The 13,444-nt window shown below is 24.6% G+C and overlaps 11 protein-coding genes across 11 annotated transcripts; 5 read left to right on the top strand and 6 right to left on the bottom strand.

Annotated features, from left to right (window-relative positions):
* Window positions 1-241: 241 nt before the first annotated feature.
* ENU1_124890 (hypothetical protein) lies at window positions 242-1,687 on the top strand (the record flags this gene model as incomplete). Its single annotated transcript, XM_008859919.1, has 1 exon — window positions 242-1,687. One exon carries the CDS (start codon window positions 242-244, stop codon window positions 1,685-1,687), a length of 1,446 nt encoding a protein of 481 aa, XP_008858141.1.
* A 665-nt stretch (window positions 1,688-2,352) lies between these two features.
* ENU1_124880 (Ras family protein) lies at window positions 2,353-2,745 on the bottom strand (the record flags this gene model as incomplete). The annotated part of the gene is made up of 1 exon (XM_008859918.1): window positions 2,353-2,745. The coding sequence occupies one exon, from the start codon at window positions 2,743-2,745 to the stop codon at window positions 2,353-2,355; it is 393 nt and encodes a 130-aa protein (XP_008858140.1).
* Window positions 2,746-2,898: 153 nt separating this feature from the next.
* Window positions 2,899-3,559, bottom strand: ENU1_124870 (small Rab GTPase, putative; the record flags this gene model as incomplete). Its single annotated transcript, XM_008859917.1, has 2 exons — window positions 2,899-3,350; window positions 3,407-3,559. 2 exons carry the CDS (start codon window positions 3,557-3,559, stop codon window positions 2,949-2,951), a joined length of 555 nt encoding a protein of 184 aa, XP_008858139.1. The 3' UTR covers window positions 2,899-2,948.
* Window positions 3,560-3,697: 138 nt separating this feature from the next.
* Window positions 3,698-4,579, bottom strand: ENU1_124860 (hypothetical protein; the record flags this gene model as incomplete). The annotated part of the gene is made up of 3 exons (XM_008859916.1): window positions 3,698-3,943; window positions 4,029-4,370; window positions 4,538-4,579. The coding sequence occupies 3 exons, from the start codon at window positions 4,577-4,579 to the stop codon at window positions 3,698-3,700; spliced, it is 630 nt and encodes a 209-aa protein (XP_008858138.1).
* Window positions 4,580-5,036: 457 nt separating this feature from the next.
* Window positions 5,037-5,999, bottom strand: ENU1_124850 (RNA recognition motif domain containing protein; the record flags this gene model as incomplete). The annotated part of the gene is made up of 1 exon (XM_008859915.1): window positions 5,037-5,999. One exon carries the CDS (start codon window positions 5,997-5,999, stop codon window positions 5,037-5,039), a length of 963 nt encoding a protein of 320 aa, XP_008858137.1.
* A 137-nt stretch (window positions 6,000-6,136) lies between these two features.
* On the top strand, window positions 6,137-6,751 carry ENU1_124840 (hypothetical protein; the record flags this gene model as incomplete). The annotated part of the gene is made up of 1 exon (XM_008859914.1): window positions 6,137-6,751. One exon carries the CDS (start codon window positions 6,137-6,139, stop codon window positions 6,749-6,751), a length of 615 nt encoding a protein of 204 aa, XP_008858136.1.
* A 137-nt stretch (window positions 6,752-6,888) lies between these two features.
* Window positions 6,889-7,401, top strand: ENU1_124830 (Ras family protein; the record flags this gene model as incomplete). The annotated part of the gene is made up of 1 exon (XM_008859913.1): window positions 6,889-7,401. The coding sequence occupies one exon, from the start codon at window positions 6,889-6,891 to the stop codon at window positions 7,399-7,401; it is 513 nt and encodes a 170-aa protein (XP_008858135.1).
* Window positions 7,402-7,522: 121 nt separating this feature from the next.
* Window positions 7,523-8,206, top strand: ENU1_124820 (tetratricopeptide repeat-containing protein; the record flags this gene model as incomplete). The annotated part of the gene is made up of 1 exon (XM_008859912.1): window positions 7,523-8,206. One exon carries the CDS (start codon window positions 7,523-7,525, stop codon window positions 8,204-8,206), a length of 684 nt encoding a protein of 227 aa, XP_008858134.1.
* An 81-nt stretch (window positions 8,207-8,287) lies between these two features.
* On the bottom strand, window positions 8,288-9,226 carry ENU1_124810 (hypothetical protein; the record flags this gene model as incomplete). The annotated part of the gene is made up of 1 exon (XM_008859911.1): window positions 8,288-9,226. The coding sequence occupies one exon, from the start codon at window positions 9,224-9,226 to the stop codon at window positions 8,288-8,290; it is 939 nt and encodes a 312-aa protein (XP_008858133.1).
* Window positions 9,227-9,944: 718 nt separating this feature from the next.
* Window positions 9,945-10,727, top strand: ENU1_124800 (hypothetical protein; the record flags this gene model as incomplete). The annotated part of the gene is made up of 1 exon (XM_008859910.1): window positions 9,945-10,727. The coding sequence occupies one exon, from the start codon at window positions 9,945-9,947 to the stop codon at window positions 10,725-10,727; it is 783 nt and encodes a 260-aa protein (XP_008858132.1).
* A 54-nt stretch (window positions 10,728-10,781) lies between these two features.
* Window positions 10,782-13,316, bottom strand: ENU1_124790 (GTPase-activator protein for Ras family GTPase; the record flags this gene model as incomplete). The annotated part of the gene is made up of 1 exon (XM_008859909.1): window positions 10,782-13,316. The coding sequence occupies one exon, from the start codon at window positions 13,314-13,316 to the stop codon at window positions 10,782-10,784; it is 2,535 nt and encodes an 844-aa protein (XP_008858131.1).
* Between the last annotated feature and the right edge of the window lie 128 nt (window positions 13,317-13,444).

The following is a 13,444-nucleotide window of genomic DNA, read 5'->3' as shown; positions in this document are numbered from 1 at the left end:
AGATTATACTTAAATTTTTATAAAATTAACTTATTTCTAAAGTAACTAACTAACCTTTTTTTATCTATCACATAATAACAAAAGTTATATTAAAATATTTCTACAGCAATTCTCTCATTTCTTAAGAAAAAGAAATATATAACAAAGAAAGTTTTTCATGATTGATGATGAGGAGTAACGAAAAAACCTTTCATGACTCAAAATAAAAAAGCAGAAAGAGATCCAATAAACTAAAGAACAAATGGAAATCTCTCTTCAACAATACAACACTCTTGATATTCCACAAGGACTTACTCATCAAAATATTTTTTTTGAAGGAAGAATTGAAAAAGAAAAATCTCTTGTTTTCTTTGATTGGCCAAATACTTCGTTAAACTTTATGCTTCCTTGTGGTAGTACAACTTTCTATATGAGGTGTGTAGGAACTTGTTTATTGAAATTTGTAGCATCTGAGCTTCCATTAATAAGAAGAATACCACCATTCCATGGATTACCAAAAGAACTTGAGTTTAATACTTTTGTTATTGAAAGTAATTATTTTACAATAACAATGGTAAATAAAAAACCAATTGCACAAAAGGTTTCTTTAATTAAAATAAGTGAAGCAAGAGATGGTGCAATTTGTTTTTATGGAGCAAATAGACGAATGGAACAGTTTGATATTCAACCCCGAAAAAAAATAGAAATTATTGGAGATTCATTATGTTGTGGTTATGGAATGTTTCCTCTTCCACAATGTGATAGTGTTCCACTTCAATCTGACTCTTCAGAGGCATGGTGTTCTCAGATTGTAAGAAAATTGAATTTGGAAAGTCATATGGTTGCATGGAGTGGTATTGGAGTAGTAAGAAATTGTGATGAAGTTGAATTTCCAAATGACAAAAAAAATATTGATAAACTTTGGAGAAGAAGAAACGCTGGAGAAAATAAGTCTAAGTGGGACTTTACAGAATGGATTCCAGATTATGTTATGATCAATATTGGAAGTAATGATTTTTGGGATGTTGGAGCATCTAATCCATCAAGAAATGATATTCCAACAGCTTTTGTTCAAAAAGAAGAAGAAATAATTCAAGAGATAAGAGAAAAGGAATCTTTACAAGCTTGTTTATCTTCAGATTCAAGTTCAAATGATATTTCAAAGAGTGACACTGAAATAGAAGAAGAAATAAAGAATAATAAAACAAAAAAAGAGAAATTAGTATCACCATCCAAATTAGGTAGAGTTGTTTCACCACATGAAGCAGAAGAAATTCAAAACATTCTTGTTGAAAATAAAGAAAAAGAAAATCATATAATTAAAAGACTATTACAAGAATGGAATGAAAATCATGAACAAAAACAAACAATTTTAGATGATTTTATTGCAAATGATGAGAGTGAATTAGATGAAGTATTTGAACAACGATGTGAAGAATTTATTAGTCATATATTAACAACTTATAAAAAGGCTAAAATTATTATTGTGATTGGTCCTCTTCTTGCTAGAGAAGGTGAAATTGCTTGGAAAATGGCATTAAAGGCATTACAACAAAAAGAACCAGGAAGAGTTTTTGAAGTTAATTGTCAATTATGTTATGATGAAAATAAAAAAGAGTGTTGGGGATTTAGAAGACACCCAACTTACATAGCTCATACATTGATTGCAAATTGCTTATTACCACAAATTGAACAAATCATTCATTAACTCTCTCCTTTAATTCTAATACTCTTAAAATTACAAAATTGTTTTTTAATAAAAACTAAAAAACTTATTTAAAATAAGAATAAAATTTAATGAATATTAAACAAAAAAATACTTCTTCTTATAAACACAATAACAATAATATTAATATATTTTACTTTACATTCTTTGGTTTATATTTTGATAAAGAGTCAATTTTAATATAATATAATAGAGTTAATTATATGATATTGATTACAACTTTAATTCTATTCTTTTCTTTTAAATTTTAAATATTTTTTTTAAAAGGTATTAATGATTAAATTAATTAAATTTCTGGTGATTAGTGTTACAGTAATTTTTTTAATACAATTTATTTTGAATTTATTATGAATTATTTTATTAATAGAATGAAGTTAGAATAGATAAGAGAATCTTTTTTTTTTTTGAAAATAGATTTTATGTCGTAATGATATCTTTTTTTTTGAAAATTCTTTTGATTTTATTGTTTAAATATCAAAAGAGGAAATAAAATTTAAAATAGTCAATAGACAGAAAAGATGAAAAGAAATAAGAGAAGTAAATTAAGAAGAATAGAGAGTAATAATACTTTTAAGAAAGAGTCTAATTTATTTTATTTTTTAATAAAATAGAGAAAATTTATAAGAACAATAAAAAAATAATTATTTTTATTCATATGATTGTTCAATCTTTAAACGGTTGATTCTTATTGAATGGGCTAATGCTTTAATTATTGATGAATGATCTTCTGTATCTTTTGAAGACATTTCAACATATTTATAGCCTAACCAATCAGCTAAAGTTAATGCATCATCCATTGTAATTTTTCTTTGAGCTTCTAGATCTGTTTTATATCCTACAATAACACCAGATACATCACTAAATTTATTATTAATTAAAGGATAATATTTTCTATGGATATTTTGAAATGATTCTTCATTTGTAATATCATAAACAATTAATATTGCCTCAATTGTTCTACTAATTGCTGGATTTGTTTGTAATAATTTATTATAAAATCCCCAATCAATCATGATAATTTCATATTTAATCTTTTCCATTTCAAACCGAGTTGTTATCTATAAGATGAATATTTTTTGTTGTTTAAAAATATCTTATTAAACAAACTGCACTCATAAAATCATGCCCTGTGGGGTCTTGCATTGTAAACTTTCTAATAAATGTAGTTTTTCCAACATTTTGATCTCCTACCATTAACATTCTAATTTTAATATCACTAATATAATAAATATTATGTAGTTGATTAATTTATTGTGTATAAGACAAACCACTGTAAAAAATCTCTTGAAATACAATCAAATAATAATTGACAAGAATCATCTTTCGTTGAAATCTCATAAAATTGACAAAGTCTATCTTGTGCAAATTGTTCTGCTTCTTTTCGTGTGACAATACGATCAATCTCTTGATCCTTTTTATTTCCTATAATAATAATTTGTGTATCAATATTACAATATAAAAATATATCTGGTAACCACATTGTTTTTAAATCAGTAAAAGATTTTAACTCAGTTATATCGTACATTACTAATATAACGTCATATCCATCATATGGATTATCACATGCATAAAACGATTGTTTACCAACAATATCACTAATAGAAATTCTAATAAAATCATTATCAATTTGAACATGTTTTTCTCTCTACTTTATTACACCATTTAAATAAAACTAAACAATATAAATAAAAACTAACAAACTGTTTCTTCTCCTTGGCTTTGATGACTTTCAAAAAAACAATCACAGAGTGTTGTCTTTCCTACTCCAGAACTTCCAACTACCAACAACCTTATTTCCTTTTTACCAATAATTTGAGAGCGTGTTCTTAGTGATTTATGTGCTGGTCGAATCATCTTTTATTTAACTAAACACTGAAGTTCCTTTAAAAAAATAATACCCGATTAACTAAAAATTATTTTATTAGAAATTATTATTAAATATATTTATGTTATATATAACTTAAATTAAAGAAGGATATTAAAAATAATTTATTATTCAGTCAGTTGGTCATATCCAACAGTATTTTTATTAACAATATCATTAATTTGTCTGTGAAGCAAAGACAAAAGAGCCATCGACAAAAGCAGAATAACTGTTATAGAATCAATTAGAATTGATATCCATAAACACTTTCTTCCTCCTTCAAAATTACATTTGGTACATTGAGTTTGGTCATCCAAAATACACCCACACTCCCCTTCACTATCAAAAGTGATTGAGTTAAAACAACATTGTCCCTAAAACTTGTTAATATAAAGTATGGATTATAAGACATATAGATAAAAACAAATACTTAACATTATATTTTAAAATCAAACAAACTTGTCGCTCTACACTTAATTTTTGAGAATGGTCTAATAATTTCCAATCAATAGACTCTATACTTCCATTTATCCCTGTACATAGTGTAATAGCTGTTAAGACTGCTGACGTTGATATAAGAAAAATACCAAAAACAAATTTTCTTCTTTGAGACTGAAGGAAGTGATGTGTGATAATAATAATAATACAAAGAGATATAGCCTCGAAGATATGAAATGTGACAGAAAGAGAAAGTCCTAATAACTGCCATAAAAACAGAAATTGTTGACCATCATAGATAATTAAATCAGAAATATCTCCAAAAATATAAGACAAAACAATTATTAATGTTGTCGCTGTTATCTATAAGTTATTTTTTGTTTTAACTAATGAAGAGATGTACTTGCAAATAAACAAAAGGTCTTTTTTAAAAAGAATTTATATTGACCAATTTAATATAAAAAATGAGAAATCTATTAAAGAAGTTGAGAAATTAATACAACAACTTAGTCAATAAAAATAAAACAAACAAGGTATATAACACTACCATTCATAAGCTTCATTTCCCCCATTACCACTGATTCTAATTTCGCTTTTCTAGTTTCCTTTTTTTAACCTTCTTGGAAAAGATACAAAAATTTCTCTTTAATTCTTTTTCTATTGATTTCTGTTATTCTAACTTTAGATGATTCATAATTTTAGTGATATTTTATTTTTATCAACTGAATGAGAAACAAAAAAATGATGTATTTTTTCAACAAAATAAAAAATATACCTTTCAACAAAACATAATTCTTCTTTTTTTTTATTATTCCTTGATGAGAAAAAATAAAAAGAGTTTAGTTTTCAGGTAATAGATTCGATAAAGATTAGTCTTTTTCTTTGTTTTGTTTTTATAACAATAAAAGAAGACCTTATTGATGACATAAACAGTTATTTTAATTTTTCTGAATCCTTTCTTGTTGAATGAATAACAAATAATATTTTTTTTGTTGTAAAATAAAAGATACTTCTTCTTTATTTGAGAAGTTATCTCATTGCTTTTGTTCTTTCTTCTTGAAGAAGAGATGCCTTAAACACCATTATTTTTCTACCATCTACAAGATAATTATTAAACTGTTCTATAGCTGTGTGTTGATCAACTGAATTATCAAAGACAACAAAACCATATCCTTTACTTTTGTTTGTATCTCTGTCATAAACAACGCTTGCATCAATAGAATGACATGGCTCAAATAGTTGTTTTAATTCAAAACTATCCATACTAAATGGAAGATTTCTTACAAAAATAACTGTTTCACTTAATCCAAAATTTGTTTCTTTGGTTCTTAAACTATCATTATTACATAATTCATCTCGTTGAATTATCCTTTCACCTCCCCTTTTATAACTCTCTTGATATTTATCCATTCGTCTCATATAACCATCTGATCTCAGTGATGCATCATACCGATATCTCTCTAAAGGTTCATAAATAAAATCATAATTTTCTTGCCTTTTCTTGAGATATGGATCAAAACCCATTCTGTCATATCTTTGATCAGTAAAATAAACTTGTTTACTTTCTTTGTCAAAGCTTTGTGGGTCTTTATTATAGAATTCATAACTTCTAGAGTAGTCAAAGTCTCTTCTTACTGGAAAGTCTTTTACTCTTGAAAAAGTATCCCGAAACGAAAATGGAACACCAGTCTTGAAAATGTGTTGGTTTCTCTCTCGACTTCTTGACCGTTCCTTGTGTTCATGTTGCTTTCTTTCAGTAGCCATGTCCACACGAATGTTTCTACCTCTTAACATCTCGTTATTACCTTCTCTAAGTGCTTTTTGAGCTGACTCTTCTGTATCAAATTCAACATACCCAAATCCTTTTGAAGCACCATCATACCTTTCCATGATTACAACATCAACCACCTTTCCAAACCTTTCAAAAAACTCTTTCAGTTCAAAGTTTTTAATTTGATATTCTAAGTTTCCAACAAACAACCTTCGGTTCATTTTATTTCTTTTTCTAGTTCACATAATGTTTTTTATTAATATTATTTCTTTAGCAAAAAAAATTAATAAAACAATTTATACAATTTAAATTCATATAATTTTTTCTTTTCTTATATCTTAGAATAAATTAATTGATTATGTCTGATAGAAAAGGTATATTTGCTGCTTATTTTAATAAGAAACATGCCACAGAAGAAAAAAAAGAAAAAAAAGCGGAAAAAACAAATAAACTTGTTGTCAAAGTAAAAAAAAATAAAGAGACTGAAGATAAAGATGCAGAAAGTTCCCTTGAAGAAGGAGAAATGAATTATGATGAAATGGATGAGTCATCAGAAAAGGATCAAACAATGGAAAGTGATGAAAATGATAATAATAAAGAAGAAGAACAAAATGAAAATGAGGAAGATGATGATATGGAAGAAGAAGACCAAGAATTGGAAGCAGAAAGTTTAGAGGAAGATGACTTAGGAGATGAAGAAGAACAACAAATTAGGAGTGAGTTAATGGGATTTTTTAATCATTTGACTAAATCAAAGGAAATGAAAAAAGCATTAAATCACCAAAAACAACATAACATAGAAAAGAAAGTAGAAGAAAGTAAATCACAAAAAATAGAAAAGAAAGTAGAAGAGACTAAACCACGAAAAATAGAAAAGAAAAAGACCCGTAAAGAGAAAAAACAAGAACGTAAACTAAAAAAACAAATCAAAAGAAATATTAAAAAGGAGGCAAAAGAAAAACAATTGAAATAAACAATGAACCCTGAATTTGATTTTATCTTTAATTTATTCATTAGACATTCTGTTATTTTTCAATTGACGTGGTACAAACGTCAATATAAAGAAAAGATTATTTAAAAACCCTGTAGAACTAAGATAATATAATTAAAATGTTTCAAAGAACTTTAACAATTACTTGTTGTGGTGATGGAGAAACTGGAAAAACTGCATTCATTAAAACATTACTTCACCAAAAACATGACCAATTTCATATTTCAACGTTAGATGAAGAGTATCTTTATGACCTTATTATGGGAAGTAAAACATATAAATTAAAAATATTAGACAGTCCTGGTAATCAAGAATATCGTGGAATGATAGAATATGATGTTAAAGATTCAGATGGTATTATATTATTTTTTGATACAACAATTGGTCCTTCATTTGCTGATTTAGAAGAATATTATGAATGTTTTGATCGTGCAGTAATGGGATTTGATGCACCAGTAATTCTTGTTGGTAATCTTCATGAAGATAAGCAACCTTCAGTTAAAAAAGAAATGATTGATGAATTTTGTAAAAAACATTCATGCGAATATTTCCCATTAAATTGTGTTAAAGATGAACAAAAATGTATTGAAGCAATAACTGAATTGTATAAGAAGATGGACAAATTAAATTAATAGAATTATTTTTTGTTATTTTAAGAATGTTTTTTTTTTTATTTTAATAAAAATTTATAATAAAAGAATTAATAATTAAAATAATAATAAATAAAACTATAAAAAATAAAAAATAAAATTAATGGGTTGTAAAGGAGAAGAATATAAATTAAAGGGAAATGAATTTCTTCAACAAAAACGTTATAAAGAAGCAAAAGAACAATACACAATGGCAATAAAAGAAAATCCAAGAGAGTCTATTTATTATGGAAATCGTTCACTTGTAGAAATTAAATTAGAAGAGTATGAAGAAGCACAAAAAGATATTGATTTGGCATTACAATGTAATCCATTATATGTAAAAGCATTACTTAGAAGAGCATTAATTTCTATGCATTTTAAAAAATATTTTGAAGCTAAAAAAGATTATCTTTATGTTCTTGAATTAGAAAAAGGAAATAAAGAAGCTACAAATGCATTGGTCACAATTGAAACATTAATTAATAAAGAAGATAAATTAAATAAAGATGTTCAGGAAATAAAAACTTCTATAAAATGTCCAAAAGAAATTCCATCTAATTTTGATTGTTTTGAAAGAAATTGGAAAGATTTAAATGAAGAAGAAAGAAATAAATATTTAAATTATATTGGTATTGATAAATTTAAAATTCTTGCAAGTGAAAATATTACAAGTGAAATGATCAATCAAATTGCACATATTAAAAAAGATGATATTCAATGGAGTAAATGTATATGTTCATTTAAAAGAATATCATTCTTAAAACTTTTTGTTAATGAAGAAGCTAAAAAATGGTTAAATAATTGATTAAAATTTTTTTTTAGACCATCTAATTCTATTTTTGTTTCTTCATAGTTCAAACAAATAATTCAAAAAGACTATAAAGAATTAATAACAATGAACTACAATTAATTCTTTAATAGTTTTATTTATCCCTCCAAGTGGGTTTACAACAGAGCTTAAATCAAATTGATCTCTCATTAAAGGATGAATTCCTATTCTTCCTTTATTTGTAATCCAAAATGAACAAAAAGCACAAAATATAAATTCTTGTTCAGTTGATGGATATAATGTAAGACTACGTTTAGTTTGACTTGTTGCTTTTCTTTTAAATTTAAATGTTTCACCATTATTGGTGAAGATAAAAAAAAAGAAAAAATCACTTTCAATATATGTCAAACTAGTAATTTGAGCTGGTAATGTTGAACCATTGAAAACTCCAAAACATTCGTTTGATGGAGTTGTAACAATTATTAATAGATTATTTAATCCACAGACTTTACTTAAAAATCCTCTTGTTGATAACTCATCTATACCACTAAAATACACCATTCTAAAATATGATAAATTAGTCCATTTCTTTAATTTATTGACTTTATGTATTTCTTTTATTGAAGCAGGTTTAGGTAATATAGGAACTAAGAATGGAGAAAATCTTGATGAAGGTCCAGATTTGGTTCTGTTACTAATTTTTTTAGTATCTACTCTCTTTTTTACATAATATTTTTTAACTGAATGATCAATAAAATTATTCATATTCGGACAGTCTTTATAATTCATTTTTTCTGATACAAATCCTTGTTCAGTATAATGTTTTTCTTGTTCATCAGATTCATTGAATGAATGAAATAAACATGACCATCGTTTATATGGATTGTTAACTACTACATTGCAACTTTTAGTTGGATACTCTATTTCTTTATAAGTTATATTCTTTGTTATTTGTTGTTCTTGAATATCAACTTGCGGGTTTACTTTTTCTTTAATAATAGACATATCTTCAACATCTTTTGTTTCATGAAGAGGTTGTGTATTAGTATTTCCCATCTTAGTTGTTTTAAAGATTCTTTAAAGATATTTTTAAGTCTATAAGTTTCAATAAAGTCTATTCTAATAACTTAATTCTCTAAAGAAACAAAAATGAATATGAGTTATATAGACTAGATATTAGTTTTATTGTAATTTAGAAGAAAAAGGATAAAATGAATAAGAGAAATTGACTAATGTTCAAATAATATTTCATTTTTTATTTTCTTTACCTTCTTCTTATGTTTTGTTTTGTCTCTTCTTTATTCTTTCATTTTCCTAATCTTATCTTTCATAACTCTATTTTATTGTCTAATTTTTAGTTGAATAACTGTATTTTGTAGAGATTAATTGGTCGTTTATTTATTGGCAGCGATATGGTTTCATATATATTATAAATTTACATTCCAAGAGCGGTTTATTATGTCCAATATTAGAAAATAGTCATGGTGCAATATGTTAGATTGGTCATGCTTCTCTTAATAGTAGTCAACTCACTTGTAAAAACTAAAAATAAAAATAATTAAACAAAACTGAGAGTCTGGTCAACAACAAAAATAACTCAAACAAGTATAACTAAGGCAAAAACTAACGGTCCAGACAATAAAACTAAAACAGCCAAAAAAAAATAGCACAAAAAAGATACTTCTAATATTCGATTCATTTTTGGATCATTTTTTAAGAAATATAAAAAACAAAAAAAGGAATAAAAAACATAAAAGAACTTAATTAAATTAAAATGGAAATTTCTTCAACACTTCTTTCTGAATTAAAACAAAGAATCACTTCATTAGAGGATAATGAATATAAAGTAATTTTTCAGATTATAGAGAATATCTTTGAACAACAATGTCAAAAAGTAGTAAAGAAAGAATATTCAAATACACATATTCCAATATTACCTTTTATTAGTAAAACATTTTCTAAGACATTAAGCATTAATGAAAGTTCTTCAACAAATAAATTATGTGATAAAGAAGAACAAACCATTTACCCATTTTCAGATGATGAATTAAAACAAAAAGAAATTATTAAGACATTAGAAGAATGGAGTGAAAGAAAACGAATGGAAATACTTTTTGATTCAGATATTGAAGGGTTTGAAATAGGAAATGAAATTTTTTCAAGAAAAGTCATGAAAAAGTCACATTTATTTATCATAGTGATTGCAACTAATCAAGATATTTTTGGAGGATTTATTTCTCATAGAATAAAAGAAGTTAATATTGAAACTAATGATCCTAAAGCATTTGTCTTTTCATTATATAAAAATAAAAGATATCAAAAATTAAAATTTCCTTTTAAAGGAAATAAAATTGGTGAATCATATTGTTTATATAATGCGGAAAATGATTTTTTAATTACATTTGGTGAAGGGGTTGATATACAAATTGCAAAAACACAAGGTATAGGGAGAAGTTCTTGTGAACCATTTTCATATGAATATAATGGAGATAAACATCCATTAACATCTACATATGACTTTATTCCAGAAAGAATTATTGCAATTAAAATGTATTAAGAAAAAAGATAAAAAAGAAAATGAAATAATAAATAAACAATAAAAGAAAATCAATTACATTTGATTTTTTGTTTCATTAAATTTTTCAATCATATAATTTAATTTCTCTCTAATTTGTTCATTTTTCTTTTCAATTAACCATTCTTTAATAGTACTATTTAATAATGGATCTTTTACATCTTTATAACAAATTTGAATTTTAGAAATTAAATCATTATATGGTAATACACTTACTCTTTCTATAGCAGCAAATCCAATAGACAATTCAATTTCATTACCTTTTTTAACAATAAAACTATCTAAACAAATCATAAGAATACAACTATTTCCAATAACTTTTTTACCTTTTTTAATACAAATATTTTCAGCATAAACGATTAAACAATTATTATCTAACATAGAACGATAAAAACAAGATTCATATAATTTTTTAATAAATTCATCTTTAGTAGTAATAGTATCAAATTTAATTTGAATAGTATTTAATTTTCCTTCAGTAAAACTACGAATAATAGCATAACTCATCATTTTTTGTTCATATAACATAATTTTATCAATATCTTTATATTCTAATTCCCATTGAATTTTATTTTTTTTAATACTCATAATTTCAACTAAACTCATTACTAATTGTTCTTCATTCATTTTTCCTTTTTGTTCTTTATAAATTTGAATTTGATTTGTTTTAACAAAATTTTTACTGTCTTCAGGGATTAAAGTATTTGATTCTCCCCATTTTAATTCTAAAATATTATAATTGTCAATAATTTGAATATTTTCTTCTTTAAATAAAGATTGAAATGAATTAATAACTAGTTTTGTTGGATGAAGTAAATAAACAGAAATATTTTGTTTAATTTCAGGTTGTGATAATATATAATGTATTGTTTTAATTATTTTATTCCAATATTCATTTGAATTAGAATTTAATGAAAACCAACTACAATCAATAACAAATTCAAACATTTTTGTTTTCTCCATTGCAATTTGAATGATTTTATCCCAATTAGATACATTTGAACCAATTTGTAATGTATCACAAAGACGTTTAATATTTAAATAAATAATTGGTAATTGTTTATCACTAATTCCTCCAATATAAAATATTTTTTCTTCAACTAATAAACTTTGAATATCTTCATCAATTTCTGGTATTTCCCATTCAACAATTTTTTTAAATGATTTTATTGGTTCAAATGGAGTTGGTCCAATTAAATTTGATAAATCTTTATAAGAAGAATCTATATCAATTGTTCCTCCATACAATGATCTTCTATAACTTCTTCTTTTTGAAGGTTCTTGTAAAAGTTTTGGAGATGAAGGTTTTTGAAGAAGGAAAGGAGGTAAATCATTTAGTTGATTTTCATTAGATTTTTCTTCAGTATTTTCTATTTTACAAAGATTTTCTTTCTTTTTAATTGGTTTTACGTCTAAAGAAAAAAGGTCATTTGATTTTTCAATTCTTTGAGGAGTTTTTAAAGGAAAAACTCTTTTTCTAACTGAAGAAGGAGAAATTTTAGAGTCTTCTTCTTTAATTTGATTACAATCAATTTGTACCATAGAATTTGAATATTTTGGATTTAAAGAAAGTCTTAATTCTGTTCTATTTTGATTTGAAGTTAAATGATTTTCTTTTGCTTGATTAAATAAATAATGTAAAGAGAAAAATATATTAATATCGCATTGACGTAATGGAATATCTTTTGATACTAAATCATTTATTGGTAATATTGTAGAGTCAAGAGATACAATTCTATATAATTCATGAAGACGTGGAATTTGTTGAATAAGAACTTCTTTCATTTGTTCTAAAACTGAATCGAATGAATTTGTTGAAACATTTGAAATAGCTTGAAGAGTTTTTGAGACTAAAATTAATTTTCTTCTAGAAGAAGGTGTTAATTTAGTTCCTGGAAGTAATAAATTATTTGTATCAGGAGTAGCAATAAATGAACATAATACTCTTAAAAAAAGAATACCTCCAACTAATTGAGAAGGTAATTTAGCATCTTCAGGATATTTTCCTTGTAAAGAAGTCCAAATAAGATTACAAATAGTATTTGCTTCTTTTGGAAATTGATGAACATTTTGAACTAATGAATCAATAATTTTAATACTAATACATTTTAAATTATTTTGATTTTCTTTAATAATACTTTGATCAATTGTATTTCCTAATGTTATTTTATCAATTTCATATGATTTATTAGTTTCAATAATTTCTGTAATATGTGGTGTTAATACTTTTCTTGCAAATCCTCTTAATGTTCTTTTAAGATAATATGTTACTACTTTTGTACATAAATTATTTCCTCTTAATAAATTTTCTTTATTATTTGTATGAAGAATTTCCCATTGTATTAACATCGATATAAATGGAAGAATTCTATCGGTTAATGTTAGAACTTCCACTATTATATTGGAATATTGATCTTGTAAATTACCACGTAAATGTTCTCCTACTGTTTTACATAATGTTAAATCACAACTAAATCGATTTGCAAATGCAAAATAATTGGAATAAATACAATTAAAATAATGTGATTGTAATATGTTATATTCTTCATTCAAAACATCTTTTTCGTTCATTTCAAAATAAACTGATTTTTTTTTTAATATTTTTGATAAAAAAAAATGAAATTAAAATTAAAATTTAAATAAGAAAAAGGGGTGAAAATATTTTTTTTTTTGTTATTATAATTTTTTATTCAGAATTT

This window comes from Entamoeba nuttalli, assembly GCF_000257125.1.
Source record: "Entamoeba nuttalli P19 unplaced genomic scaffold asmbl_5238, whole genome shotgun sequence".
Lineage (NCBI taxonomy): Eukaryota > Evosea > Mastigamoebida > Endamoebidae > Entamoeba > Entamoeba nuttalli.
The sequence above is the reverse complement of the archived record's forward strand: the minus strand, read 5'-3'. Positions and strand labels throughout refer to the sequence as shown.